Here is a 15,834-nt window from a genome sequence, read left to right on the forward strand (position 1 = left end):
CAGTGCTCTGGGGTAGGAGAGGATTAACGGAGTCATTTGTCACAGCGGGGCCAATTGAATGGCCAAGCCGGTGAGAGATGCAATCTCTCAGGTATCCATTATCCTTGTGTCAAAAGTGTGTTTAAAGAGTCTTAGGTGAACCCGTCTCCGTCAGACGTCCAGCACATTCACCCCATATGAGGCTTATCCAGCAGTGTGCACTGATGCGTGTCTTCTTGCCTCCTTGTGTGGGTGCAGTGTTCTATTACACGCTGAACAGTTCCTTCCTAAATGATAAAGGGTCCACCGGCTCTACTACTTTGCCCCAGTGCATATTTTACAATTTACTTACACATCTCAAATGTGAGCCTGCAAGCACATTACTCAGTAATGAGCTGTATTTTACTCTTGGCCAGCGTTCAGCCAAGTGGTGTGCTCATTTGGAAAGATCCCAGTTGAAAAATGTGTGCCTGATGTTGTAGGCCCAGCGCCCAGATGGAGGCACGATAAAAAGAAGTCTGCAGGGATTCACGGCCCCCACCCCCAAAACCCCTCACATTCTGACTTCTACAATATTTTCCAGCAAAGTCTGAATTCTACCTTGAACAAGAAAGGCTACAGACATTAGACACTTTTAGAAATCAATGTCTCAAACCGGATTCAGTGGTCTGACCTTCTGTCTATCTCTTTTGCCACAGTAGACGAAGGGAGAGGTGGACAGAATAGAAGAGGGGCAAGTATATGGGCAAGGCAGCCTCTTTGTTCTGCTCTGTGTGATTGTCTCGGCTTGCTGCATCGCTGTCAGCCCACTGAAAAGCTCAATCATTCTCTCGGCTCAGCCCCCGTCTAGGAGATGAGACGGCAGAGGAGGGCACCTGAGGTTGAGTGTTTCTCCATCCCCTCCCCTCCCCTGCTGTGGGTAGAGCTAAATGTCAGCTTGACCTAACATGCTGACTCCTACCACACGCCACATCAATCATTAAATGGATTAGCCTGCGCTCTCGTAGCAGTGACCTGTAATTGAATTGGTTACATTTCCTTTCACTGTTTAGACATTTTTTTCCCCGCCCCATTCAATAAACAAACCAAAAGGCATTGTTGCTTCTTCCCTCGATATGTGTTATATCAGCTGTTGAGTAGGCAAAATACAAAAACTACACAGAGTCACTGAATCCCTCTGAAAGCATTGTCTATCGCCTTCTGGGCACTTGGGACACAACCATAGCTGTCACAGTATGGGCTCTTCTTCCAGCTACTGTACATTAGAAATGCCATGCTTACTCTGGCAGCTCCATTGTTCTCAAACTGTGATATGGTATGAGAGGAGGTAGGCTATCGCATGTATGATAGCAGAGACTTGTCAAAATGCAAAGTTGCAAAAGAGAGAGGGCCTCGCTTGAAGCCAATAGCTCTTGAGAAGAATGCGGTCCGCTATCACACGAATGTGGTTTGTTGTGGCATTTCCTTTGTGCGTCTGACAGGTTTGATGACAGATTGTATAAGCATTGCTTTCCCTCACTGTGAGATGTGTGTCGTCCCCCGTCCCCCCCGCACAGGATTTGTCATCCTTAGCTGAGTCGTCTCTGGGAGTGTGGTTCGGTAAGATGAGGTGTAATCTATACCCCCACCGCGGTCCTGTATCTCATCGCTCCCTATACTCAGACAAGGAAAGACGTGATCAGTCGCAGATGATGGACACGCCGATTAATGAGTGTTTGCCGACTGGGGGCTTTGATTTATGCCATCTCCTCCTTGTCCCACATGCATTTCTACTCCTAAAGTTCCTCTGACTGCTGAGACATCAGCCTCAAATTTACGGCCTCATAAAGACTTCACTGTGATTTAGAACGTGGGGGCAGGCCTTCCCTTCTAACTCGGCACACATAGCCTATACAGCGAGAAAGTTGACCCCACAGCCCCTGGAATGAAGAGTCCGATCGAGCATCAAATTACTCCTATTTCACCTTGTCTCAGTGACACCGAGCGCTTTATTTGTTTACTACACCGGAGAGCGTTCCAAAATTCCTCACACACTTCCTTTGTGGAAACTGTGGCAACTTTAACCTCCCACACCCTTCCAGTTCCTAATTATGTCTGAATAGCAGAGCGAATTGTTGTTCCAAATGGAGCAGCAGCCTCTCTACTCCATTAGTTTCTGCGTGTGCTTTTTCAGTCTTCGGATGCCAAAGCCCCCGCAGAGTTGCTGGACTGCAAAGAAAAAGCCACTTTCCTCATTTTCTCTCTCGCTCACTCTTCCCTTTTTATCAAAATGGCCTGGACAGAAGCCAGTGTAGATTCATGGTGGCCAGCATCGACAAAGCCCCATAATACTGCTGTTGTATTACTGCACCGCAGTTGAATCGGTAGAGCTTGAACTTCTTCTTTCACTTCACGCCTCCTCCATTTACTATCTACCACAATCTTTAATTGGGTCAATTAAATTCCAGAGCAAAAACACCATGGTAATGTGATCAGTTTGCTTAGGTTTTATTTACTCCCACGATGGAGCATGTAGGTATGGACAGAGCACACTTTATTGTTAGCTCTTAGTGTTGACTCTTTTCTGATCACTAAATATATGAGCATATATGCAAATGCATGAATGTGGCAATTTCAAATAAAGGTCTTTACACACCAGGAAGGTGGCAAATCATCTGAGTATCAAAACTACACATATAGTTCAAATCAACCTTGACCCAAATAAAAACATTTAGTGTAATATTCAGCTTCTGTTTATGTACTATTTTTTTTTTTTGTTTTTTTTTTTTGGGGGGGGGGGGGGGGTGATTTGATTGCACACAAAAACACCATCTATGTGAGGCCCTGAACAATGGAAGTGTTGTATAGAAAGACATTAAAATGTCTTGTCATATACAATGTCAATGCCCAATGAAAACAACACACACTTGGCAAACCTTTCTTTTTGGGAGTCTCCCAGGTTCTCTCTCTCTCTCTCTCTCTCTCTCTCTCTCTCTCTCTCTCAAACCCCCTCCTCTCATTCATCTCCTGTATTGTGTATGACAAAGGCCAGAGGAGAGAGTTGTCCACAGCACTGAGGAAAGAAAGAGAGGGGGGAGGGGGAGGGGAGGTTACCCCACAGGAAAGAACCCTCTGCTCCTCCAACAACGAAGATCGTCCTGGGGACCAGGGGTCAAGCCAGGGGTGGTCAGTGTGTCAGTTAAGCCCCATGGATAGACAGACGCCTGTAGAATGTACTTGGGTACTTATATACCTCTGCCTGGCCTGGCTGGTCAATTCACCAAGCACTAGACACTCGCTACCCTGATTTTATTTTTCCCAGGGTCACCTAGCCAGAATAAAGATTTAATATTACGGGCTATTTCCATGGTTGTCCCTCGACTGCGCAGCAGGCGCTGTTTGTGAAGGTCTTTCTCGGACTACTAGGCAGCATCACATCTGTCAGACATGTGTCCTATAGAGTCTTTGATGTTTCAGATAGCAGACCGGCGTTTATCCGATGTGTGCGCCTCTAGCACAGAGACAGAAGATCCTAGAGCCCCGCTGGGCAGAACAAAGACACGAGTGTCTCCCAGCTAACAGGGATAAGTAGTACAGATTTCCTCTCCGCATGAGGTCTCGCCATCTTTTGTCTGGTTACACACACAACCATCTTGCACACGCACTTACACACCCTGTTTGCATAAGTAGGACAGTAATGATGCAAGCATGAATGAAGCAATGTCCCCCCCAAGAAATACAGTATTTTGGAGCCAATGGCTAGTTTTGGATATGAGATTATTTGAACTACTTATGACTGGCTGGAGCTAGGGGTGGTCTGTTCATGATTGTTTTGGGGGCTAATGCTGGATTTGTTTTTTCTTTTGTTTTTAAAGAAAATGTTTACTCTTTGCTACTAATAGTATCTGTGCTACTGACACTTCTTAGAATGGTCTTACCCGTGTTATTGTAACCATTATGATGACACTGTCTTTACATAGACTTGTGGTTTGATTAAGTTTTCCCCTTATTAAACTAGCAATTATTTTCGTAGTGATTGTATATCAAAAAATCAACGTGAAAAACTATAGACGAATAACAGTCCACATTTTATTCTGACCCCTCCACAAAAAGGCCTAGTTGTCCTGACCCATTATCCATCATTTATACATTATGGATAATTAGTGTGGACTTAAACTGTTATTCGTCTATAGTACTGACCAAATCGGTCAGTCTGAATTACCACTTAAGCCGCACACTAATATAAGATAATACTTTTGTCGCACAAAAATAGCGAAAAGCCATATACAAGCTCACAAGACATTGTGGCGTATTGTGAGCTATTCCTCACTGCTATTTCTACTTTTAAAACAATTTGAAAGAAAAAATTAAAGATTTAAGTTTTCTCCCTAAATTGATTGGATTTATTTTTCTTTTTTTATTCTTTTTTTAAATAAATTGAATAGATTAGTTTTAAATGATTATTAAATTCACCCCGTGCCAGATTTTCTATTTGTCCTTACCTTTTAAGTAGTCACAGAATATTTATGTCCACTACTATGATTTATCCCCCGATAATTAGAGTGCCGTTCGCTTGGTGTTCCGTGAGTCAACCGGCCGTGCCATTCCTTTATTCTCCATTGAAAATCCTATAGAATGAGAGTGGATGCGAGCTGTTTTTTAGCGAACAGTCAAATGGTGACTCACATGGTGCGCGGGCGCCATATATCGTAAACCACTGAAAACCTAAAATCTCGTCTTTCTTGTATTTGGCACTCAGAGCCTTGGATGAAAAAGACAGAAGATCTCGTACTTGGCACCCAAATAGTTGAACACTCACACAACCTCTCTTTTAAAACAAGAAATCATAAAATAGCCGATACATTTTTTCTAATTTGGCCAATCACTGATCTTGTGCCGATAAATCGGACGTACGGCCGTACGCACTCTTCCTTGGTTTTCGAGAGAAACTGCAACTTTTTGAGTATGATGAATAGAGAAAAGAGCTGCTTTTTGACATTTTAAACCAACAGGAAAGAGAGGAGACAGCGAGAGCAATCTTGTAGAAATCTAAACCTATCTGGGAGTGCAGACTACGTACATACAGTACTCCCTCATCCCACTGTTTGACTCCTCAGGTCTGGAAAGTCCAAGCCAAGCCCAGCAGGAATCTGAAATATTTCTGTTGAAACACAAGCCTCCAGGTCTTTGTGAGCGCAAACCAGACTGAATCATTTTTTAATCATCAATTATGCCTGGGATTCTTCAACACTATTTATGAGCCAAACCCCAGCAATCGTGCCAAACCCCGGCAATTACATGAACAGTGATCAACAGCTTTAATTTAAGTCAGGTCAGGTTTGGGCATAAAGTTCAAGATGTACCCTACATGTACTCACTGTCACGGTCATGAGATCCATTGCATTTTCATCAGAGTAAAAAATGTCAGCATTTTTTATTTATATGAAGATTTCTATAGTCTGTCAGTGAATGCGTCTCTGCTTCGCATGTCTGGGATCAGAACGGCAGTCCAGCACCTTTTGACCAGTTAGGTATTCAGTCAAGCTGACATTCTCACACCTGCCCGGTGGCTTATCCACCATTGAATGATGCTGTAGCTGTGCTCTTATTTCACATTTATACTTCTGAAAAGGAGCTTTATCTGCGACGCCTGAAGAACAGAGACACGTTGAATGAGTCACTCTTTCATTGAACACAAGCCTGATGAAAGAAAAGAAAACTGTAGTATGTTATGTACCGTGGCTTCTTCACAGGCAGGAGACACGCACGCCGCGCGCACACACGCGCACGCACACACTCTTCCTTGTTCTCAAGGACTCTGTCTGGCAGACAGAGGCGTCGTTCTGTCGGCAGAAGATTTCCAACCTTGAAAAAGCCACCACTCCTCAGTTTAATGACGGCAAGCCACAACAGTGGTGTAGTAATGACTGGATTGTGTACAACATCACCCACCCCCCTCCCCCTCATCGAAGGAGCCTTTGTATTCACCGCAGGCGCTGCTTCTCCCACCACAGAGTGAGGGAGGGGAGGAAAAAAAACAAGCGCGCCTCTCCAATGCTAACTCAATAATGACTTCCCACGGGGGAGAAGAGAATATTGTGCCGTCTTTGAACTGGCAGTGCTGCAGGACACCCCACGGTCCCAGATCCACTGCAGGAAGTTCTCACAGGAACTTTAAAGAGATAGCCAGGACTGTACACACACACACACACAAACACTCTCTCTCTCTCACACAAACGGTATCACATCTTCTTCATCATAAGTGTAGCTTACATTACGGATTTGGTCTCCTTTTTTCACCAAATTGTCCCACGTCAAGCTCACCACGGGTTGTTCACAGTGGGGTGGTTCAAGAATTCAGGGTCATTGTGCCTGTTTCTTTTTCTTTTCCCCCCGGGGAACCCGCCCATCCCCCCACCCTCTCGTTTTCTTTTCCATTTTTTCCCCCCCTAGCTTATCCAGAGAATGAGAGTTCTTTGGATTCAGCACAATCTATGCGATCTGTTTACACAGTCCCTCCTGAGGTCTTAAATGAACATACAGCCCCTCTCCGTTACGAACTCCTTTAAATGCTTTCTCCTCCCCAGAGTGAGGGAGCTCGTTAGGGCTGTGTGGTATTAGTAAGGAGCCATCGTGGTGGGTTAATTGGTCCAGCGAGAGAGTGGCAGGAACACTCCTCTAGTAGCAAGGAAGTGAATGGTGGAAGGAGACGCTACCTCTACTGTCCTCTAGTCTAGTAGCAAGGAAGTGAATGGTGGAAGGAGACGCTACCTCTACTGTCCTCACACACCTTACACTCCTCTAGTAGCAAGGAAGTGAATGGTGGAAGGATACGCTACCTCTACTGTCCTCACACACCTTACACTCCTCTAGTAGCAAGGAAGTGAATGGTGGAAGGATACGCTACCTCTACTGTCCTCACACACCTTACACTCCTCTAGTAGCAAGGAAGTGAATGGTGGAAGGATACGCTACCTCTACTGTCCTCACACACCTTACACATTGATGGATGTGGGCTGTGCCATGCAATGCCTGCTCCCCCTGCTCCCATGGTAATAATTTGGCTGCTCGCTAAACTTAACGTCACCTGCCAGGACGGATAGCAACTGCTCAAATTGTAAGCATCATGTAACAATAATAATGTGCAAGGAAGGCCCTTATTGTAAATGTAAACCATATTTCTTTAACTTGAAGGGGGCGCCTTATAAAACGCAATAAATAAAAGAATATGTTCTGCTTCTGTAAAACGTAAGCCCCGGCAAAGGACACATTCTTTAATAAACTGCTTTGTGAGTGTATGCTATCTTAATATCTTGTAGAAGGGGAGAATATAGCTTCAGGGTGTTTGCTTTTGGGTGTTTTTTGGTCCAGACTTATTGACGGCACTGCACTCATGTATTTTACACCACCGTAGGCCATTCAAGGTTGTCTCGACTTCTCATGATCCCCAAGGATTTATTCTTGTTTAGGTATTTTCCTCAACTGGGCCGTGATTGTTGGATGAAGCTGACAAGAGAAATGTTGAAAACACTAGATCATCCCAGACTTGGCTGTTTAAAATTCATATTGCGCGTGCAGCTTTCCCCTGATGTGCAGCATCCACAGAATACCAAGAAAATCTCCCTGAAAAGGAGCTTCTGATACTTGGTGGCCACTCAAGAAGCTACTGGGTCCATAAATGTCATTATGACAATCATTAAAATGACAATCTTGTACAGTATGAAAGACTCTTGACGTCCGCAGTCATCAGAGCCCGCCGGCATCCACCAGCCATACTGCGCTCGGTCTAGCAGCAGCCAATTTAGTTTAGCCTCTCAGGGCTGCTGTTCGTGCGCATGCATGGAGCCCCGCACGTCTCTGTAATCCTCTCAGTCTCTTATCACCTCTCGCAGTGAGAGCAGCAGTGGGGGAAGGAGAGTGATGCCGGAGTTATCTGCTGAGCCCATCATCTCCCTACATCATTAAACATCTATATTTCCATATTTCATTGAGCTTTTCCTCCCAAACGCCTCTGAAAAAGGCAGACTACTTAGCATTCAGATGAGAATGGGATTTGGGGTAATGGGTATTAGATTTGTAGATGGTTATCCCATGTCTTTAGCACGGCGTGCAGTCGTTCAATTGGCTCCACTGTCTCACATGCAGCCACGCTGATGAAGTTGTACTACATTACATCTCTTCCATTTCTCTCATCCATGCTGTACAAAATATAGCTTTAAAGGAGAGGGTGGGTGGTTAGGTTGAAACATCAGCTTAATTTTACCCGCAACTTTATCTCTCTCCTGTGCGGAAACCCTTGAAAACGAGACGGTTCATCTCAAGGGGTTATTCTCAATAAAGAATTTCAACACACTGTCTCTCACAGGTCCAGAAAGGTGACAGCCCTGGCCGGTCCTTTGCAGAAAATCTCCCGGTGTAAAAAAGACTTGGGTCTGGAGCTAGACGAGCTGGAGCAAGCAGCAGCCATGGTGGAGAAAGATGAAGAACAGAGGAGTAGATCCAGCGGTCCTCAGACCCTCGCCGGTGACTGCAGCAGCCGCAGTGACTCCAGCAGCAGCAGCAATGACTCGTCCGAAGAGAGCGACGACTCTGAGGCTGACAGGCAAGGCTGCACTCACTCAGCCGAGGGAGGGGGTGCAGGGGGTGGAGGGAGAGGAGGAGAGAAAGCCAAGGCCAGCCCTCCTCCACTCCAGCCCCGGCCCTTGCATGCCTCCCCCACTCCCCTCCCCCGGCAGCCACTCCCGACCACTGTAACATTATCAGCAGGGAGGAAACCCGACCCCCTGATACAGGAGCTGGGAGAGCAGGTTGCGGAGGAGCTGTGGATCTCCCAGGCTCAGCCTCGTGCCGGACATACCGGTGACGACGGGAGCGCAACAGAGGCGGAGAGAAGCGGCTCACAGCTCGCCGCCGCCAGCAGCGCTGGAACGTTCCTAGAGCTGTGTCCTCGCAGGAACCCTTTGCTAGTTGTCAAAACAGACAGGGATCTTGACGAGGATGACATAATCGGCTAATGGAGCGAGCTGCGAACGTCTCATTATGGGACTTTAGAGATACCTTATGACAGGTGTGTATGTGGCAGCTTGTTGAACAGTAGGCTGTAAGCCCAGTGCTGCTGATGATGCAGACAGAGTAGGAATAAAGGTGAGTCATGTTTTGTGTGTGTATATTTTACTGTATGTTGGTTCTTTGATGAGTTTCATATGTTTCTGTCAATGTCACTTCTATACTGCTTAGTTCAATTGCAAAAGAAATTATGAAATGTATTTTTAACATAACGGAAGTTTATTTTGTACAGAAATTAAAATGTACTTAAATTGTCTTATCAGCAAGCTGTACCATGCCTTTGCTAATATAATGTAACATAATGTGCCATATGCATTTAAAAAAACATCTATGTCATGACTGACTTTTAATGTACTGTACTTCGTCCTGCACACATTTGTAGGGGTGCAACGATTAATTTGATAAAATAGATTTGGGCAAGACATTAAAGCCGATTAAAAAAACAAAACAAAACTGTTTCTCCATTAATGCCCACAGTTTTCACTATTGCCTTTCGTTTCAAATCCATTTCCTTCTAGAAACTGTATAGGCAAAGCACTCACCAAGCGTCATTGATTGAAGCAGAGAGAAGACTGTGCCGGCGCTAAAAAGAGGGGTGAGCGGAGCGCGCGGGAGTGATTGATTCATCTGGCATGAATGGAGGCGCGCCGTTGACACAGCTCAATATCATCAGCTGTGTCTAGCAGGCGAGAGAAAACAAACAAGGAAGCACATGTCAGACAGATAGATGAGGGCTGTGTGCTGGTGCTGCAGCACGGGAGCCGTTTGTTTGAGATAAGAGCGCCCCAGGGCCGAGGCAGCCATGAGATGGGGGGGGGGGGCTCAGGGTTCAGTATGAGAGCAGGCAAAGGCTATCTGCCACTCAGTCTACCTCCATCCTGAAGACAACGCATTACAGTAATGTTTGCATTAGCAATTGACTACATTTTGGTTAGGGAAAATTTCCCATTTCGAACATAAACCACATGTTTCACTTCCTGAGAGTGGTAAATTGGTCTGGTTAGGTGTAATTGAGGGCAACAAATGACTCGAATGACCTACATTTCATAGAAGCACAAAAGGTATCACGGCTTGGGAAGCTCATAACTCAGGTGTAAGTGGGTGAGGGAAGTGATTGATCATGTGTGGCCACAGCATAGCCCCCATCTTTTCAAGGAGATTTCTCTCCTGTGTGAATGAACGAAGGGAGCCGAGGAGCCACTGGTGATGATGGCTTCTTAGCCAGGTGGTCTCTGTGGTATTGTGGTGCCGAGATGGATGGCGTGGTTAAGCGCCTCCCAAGCAGAGGCAGCCTCCCAAGAGTGAGCGCCATCATGCCTGTGACTGAGATGAGTTACAACACCAAAGTCGAACCCATTTTAAACTCCCTTTCATTCTGGGGGACACCAGTCCAGGGACTGTGTTGGCCCTGCAGGCATGGTTTTCTCTCCCCACCGGAGTTTCACATTGATTAAGTGACAGTGGGCTCCGTTGCCGTTTTTCATCTTAAAGTGGCCTACGTATTCCCCCATTAGCTCAGCCGTCAAGGCACTCGGCCGAGGGAGTCTCAGCCAAGCTTGGCACTTCAGTCTCTTCTTCTGCAATTAATACTCTCGTGGAGAGACATTTTTCAACAGAGTAGACTACAACCATATTTTAATGAATGTGGTTGATAAATTCTGCAAGGCATTAATTAATGGAATGTGTATGCACTATTTTGACTTGGATTTGATTAATTGGCTCTCCTAGACTCCTACTCTAGTAGAGTGTGTGCCTTTTTAACCTCAGAGGTCTGGAAATTGCAGTAATGTGGCCCAGGTCTATTTTGCACCAACTGCCCTCAGAATGCTGCCTTTACCTTGTTTAATTAGCCTACCGGTGCTTAAAAGTGTAATGGGTGAGGAGTGTGAGAAAGAATGGGATTAACAACACAATCTGTCTCACCCTCATGAGCACCTCATGAGCTGACAAAAGAGTTCGACATCACAGAGATTAAATGGGTGTGTACCACAGATAATACCACAGATAATACCACAGATAATGCCATTGGTAGACTCTTCCATAAATACATCATTGTAGGTCAATAGCGAAAAGTTCTACCAGCTTGTAGATCAGCTATTTTAGCTGTGAAATGTATTCATTTAAATTAATGTATTCATTTTACTATGAATTCTGCCTTGCACCATGGCAGCATTCAATTAAGTATCCCGTATTCCCGTAGTAGTGAATGGAAATTTCTGAATGATCTCTTTACAGCATAATATGCTGATATTATGCTCCCTTGTTTTCATTTCCAATGGAAGGCAGCCGCAAGGATAGTATCATCACTGCCCCCTCTCCCTACAGACAGGGAGGGAGGGAGGGAGGGAGAGAGAGTGAGAACAGGACCTCGTAGTTGATTGTAATAGAAAACTCAATCTCCTCTCCCCTTCCTGAGAGGCAAAGTGATTCTGGTGCTTGAAAAGATTAATAGCCCTCAAGAAGAAATGAATCAGGTGCTCTCCAGGGCTTGACTCCTCCAATGGCTGTACAAATAGGATTCCTTTTGTGCTCCCTTATTTGCGCGGCTGTGTCGCCTGCACAGCTCCGCTGTCCCTTTGTGGCCCTAGCGCTGGATGGTGTTGCTTAAGGCTTGGCAGGCGAAGAGCCGACGGCCATGCAGCTCCAGCGCTCATGAAGAGAACCAGGTGTTGACGTTCCTTTCTACGGCTCATTTGTAGGCTGTGCGCCTGGAATGACTGGCATATGGAAATGAGGGAGTCAGTGCATGGGATGTGTCAGTATCTCTAAAGGCAGATAGCATTGACAGGAGGAGATCTAAATGAGGTATTTCCATTGCTCTTAACCCATTTAGGCCTGACGTCGAAATTAAAAAAAAATCTTCTAAGTTCTGACATGTTTTCCGACATGTTTCTGTATTAGTGGTGCTCAATTTTTCAAAAATAGCAGACCTACAAGCTCGTAGCGCGCCACTCGGTGGCGCGCTATGAGCTTGTAGATCTGCTATTTTTCAATAGCTAAATTATAGCATAATGTTTAAAACACAAAAAGGGATTCCCGCCCAAAATGGGTTAATCACAAAAACAATAACCCCCCCCCTTCATGTTCAGTGTGTTTGCGTGTGTTGACAGCGCCGGTATCCACTTGTCCTTGGCTGCGCTGCCTGACTGACTCACTCTAATTGGTGTGAGTAATGTCTGTTAAATCACTCCTTAACCCTCAGTGGACGTATGCTGTCGGGTCACTTAATGCTGCAAATTATTTCTGCCATGCTAGGACTGTGTGCCTTTTGTGTGCATATGAGAGAGGGCCTCAATCTCATCTTGTATAAAACATAGGTATGCAGTGACCTATGGGTGGCATCCTAATCACAAAATATGGATGAGCACAGTGGTCTCAAAGAGCAGCCATGTAGGGATGTGCCCACTAGATCACCATTCACCGCTAGATGTGCTACCAGTACAACACTAGAGTGCATGTGTTTGTTCCAACGCACTAAGAGTCCAACCGGTATTAGTCCGACACCCTACCCCCAAACCCTAACCTCACAGGGAAGCCACAGGTTAACCAGCCACGCATGTGTCGTAACCGTCGGACTCACGCATGTGTCAGACTGTTGCACATCGGCCCAACATCTGCGTGCAGAGACTCGGCACCCAGCTGGGTAGAGAAGTGGGTCTGGGTTTCACACCGCAGCTGAAGTTCTTACTTCCCCATGGAAGTAATGAACTCAACAGCCACGGTCGGTCACTGTGCCTGACTGTCAGGGCCTCCATTGTCCCTTCTTCGGTTTTCAGGAGTACGCTGCTCTTATTGGTTGACAAAGTCGGTCTCCATAAATAGTTCCCATGTCCCTTCAAAATGTATTGCAACATCCCAGTGCTGGCAAAGTTAGTCATCCAGAAATGTCCCACAGTCTATTGAAATGCATTACAACATCCCAGTGCCGGGAGAGAAAGTCACCACAAAGTTTCCATAAGTTGCCACAAACTCTCCATTCAGGGCTCTACACTAGAACCGCAGGGGAAAAAGCAAACATGCATGAGGTCATACGGCCACAGGTTTCATTCCATGGAACTCCCACCTGCAGCCCGCAGCTCTAAATGTAAGCATGACATGCTTGGTGAACAACAGAAAGAGCTGCACTCTTCTATAGACTTAGATAATGGACCTGTGCCATCCAGCCATGAAGACATGAAGCCTCTACGGTATACCATGTCATGCACTTTTAATCATACATACACATGTTATTGCAAAGCAAAGCAGATCTGTTGAGATTACTCTTCTATTTGACATGCTTAGAGCACTTCCGTCTCAATTGCCAATCCTGACGTTTTAATCTGAGCTGGTTCAAGCTAAGGCATGCATGTGTCAAGAAAACAAAACAGGCAAAAAAGCTTGTTTTATGTTTGTTTTCATAGCAAAAGCAGCTGTCAAACATGATTAATATTTCAGCATGCGACAGTGCTAGAGGGAGTCTGTAAGTGTTAGGGGAGGTGGAAACAACATGCTGACTCTTTCTGGATTTCTTGCTGGCCCTCTCTTCTTCCTTCTCTATCTCCGGCTCCCCCCGCAGTAAAATCCTCAGTGTTAAAAATAACCTTGCGTTTTTGTGTCCGTTTGACTCCCCCACGCAAGGGACAAATCGGACTATGTAGAGGCCTTTAATTGTTACAAATGGATAAATGAACACAGATCACGGCCACTACACCTTTACAATCTTTTCATTGTCCTAAGAGCTAAAATAACTGACAGGATGAAAGTTGAACTGGGTAAAGTTTGTCTGGCGGTGCCAAGCTCTTTGCTTCCTTTAAAGCTGTGGTGTATCATGAAGGTGTACATGTTTCAGTACATTTTTCTATCAGATAAACCTCAGGGGCAGCATATGTTCTGTATTGTGTCCAGGGGACTACGGCCTTCTGACCCCATGAAGTACATAACCCCCCCCCCCCCCCCACACACACACACACACACACACACACACACACACACCTCCCTCTGCACAGAACCGGGCTGAGCCCCCCTCTAATGATGCCTCACAGACATTAGCATGTTGCTAACAGGCAGGGAACAAAGGCTCTTTCCCCACCCGCACCCGCTCCGCAGACGAGCCTCCCCTGACACAAGCTCTTGACAGATGAAAAGCCTGCACTCACACACACACACACACACACACAGAAACACAATAACATGCTCTCTGCTTCTTTAAACTCACAGCGCTCCCATTGACATGAGCTGAGCAAACAAAACACATGGACTTTCCTCTCTGATAAATAGCCTGTAGAGCAGAAAAACAAGACTTCATTCTGCCATCTTCTGACTCCACTTGTCTCATGTACTCTTCAACCAATTCTCGCAATCTCTCCGCACTTCCTTTCCTCTGCTCCTCTCTCACACTCTCTCACTCAAATGCACACATTAGAGCAGTGGTAACCAACCTTTTCAAGCCCAAGAGCCCATTTTATTCCCAATTGTAAGCCATGATCTACCACTAAAATAGGCTATGTTTAAAAAAAAACTTTTTGACAGGCTCAATGCATGTGCACACAAACACTATAGTTTAAATAAGAATAAATACTGATAATCAATGCCAAAATATTAAGACAAATGTATTTTTCCATAGTCAGACTGCTTGCCTGTGTAGGTATAGTAGTGAGTGAGAGGCTGTTTAGCTGTGGGTTTTTATACCGTAGTTCTGTTCTGATATGCATGACTATTATGCACAAGTTGTGTATCACAAGTTCACAACGGATAGCGGTCAAACAAGAGAACAAACAAATCTGCAGTTGATGACTCGATACACATGTCTGGGGCCATCACTGCGAGCTATTCAAAATCCACATTCTGTGTATTGGTAGTGATGGCTGGCTGCCTGTCAGTCTGACACCCACTCACTCCGGGATCTACTTGAATGGCTCGTGCGAGCTACTGGTAGCTCCCGGACCCCTGGTTGGTTACCCCTGCATTAGAGCCTCACTCTCTCACTTTTGGCCTTATTTTCTTCTTCTACCAAATCTCTTTAACACATATCGATTCTTTGGTTACATGTTGTGCCATTCCGTGCAGTTAAAGCATCACGTGGAACAGGTTTCACTGAGCTTTATTTCAGGTTCTTTATTTTCAGGAGTTACTAAGCAGGATCATTCACACTCCATATATATCCTGAATTCCTGTTCTGTTCTTTGACTATATATAGAAGTGTCTATTTGTACGTCTCTAAATGTTTTGATGAATTGAACAAGGTGGACCCTCTTGTAAACAAGTGTAATGCTTAATTGGGTTGTCCACTCACAGTTAACAGTCTTTGTATTGAGTTTGTGCTTGAAATGTACTGTAATTCTGCAAACTGTTAATAAATATTTCAATCAATCAATCCTTACTCTTACTTATTGTATACCCTTAAACCTGAAACATTCATTCTTTCAACATCTACAGTATATCTGTATAAATGCACCAAGTCTCTGTCTGTCTGTGTAATCCATGTAACTCGAGAACCGTTCGCCCCACCGACTTCAAATTCAACACACGCGTTCCACACCACCACAGGGGGCCAAAAAGGCCACTGCACAGGCTCTGGACAAGTGGACAGGGCCCCTGCCCACTGTGGACAGGGCCCCTGCCCACTGTGCCCAGGGTCCATATGGAGCTGGCTTGTTCTGACATCATTATGACGTTTGCATATACTCCATAATTGGGAATGCCTGACAAAGAACTCCATATATGGGCATATAAGGGACACAAACATAACATCTGGGTGGCCGGGGCATGCATTTCCAACTTGCATCGTTCCAAGTAGGCCCCACAGGCACCGCTCTAGTTTATTTAATTCTG

At 45.4% G+C, this 15,834-nt stretch overlaps 1 protein-coding gene across 1 annotated transcript in view; it reads left to right on the forward strand.

Moving 5' to 3' along the window:
- shq1 (SHQ1, H/ACA ribonucleoprotein assembly factor) overlaps positions 1-9,453 on the forward strand; it is a 34,433-nt gene extending 24,980 nt beyond the window's left edge. Inside the window, exon 12 of the mRNA XM_079510311.1 lies at positions 8,324-9,453. Coding sequence (XP_079366437.1) covers positions 8,324-8,972 — 649 coding nt within the window. The 3' untranslated portion in view covers positions 8,973-9,453. The remainder of the gene's footprint in view (positions 1-8,323) is intronic.
- The last annotated feature ends 6,381 nt before the right edge of the window (positions 9,454-15,834 follow it).

This window comes from Electrona antarctica, assembly GCF_951216825.1.
Source record: "Electrona antarctica genome assembly, chromosome: 9".
Lineage (NCBI taxonomy): Eukaryota > Metazoa > Chordata > Actinopteri > Myctophiformes > Myctophidae > Electrona > Electrona antarctica.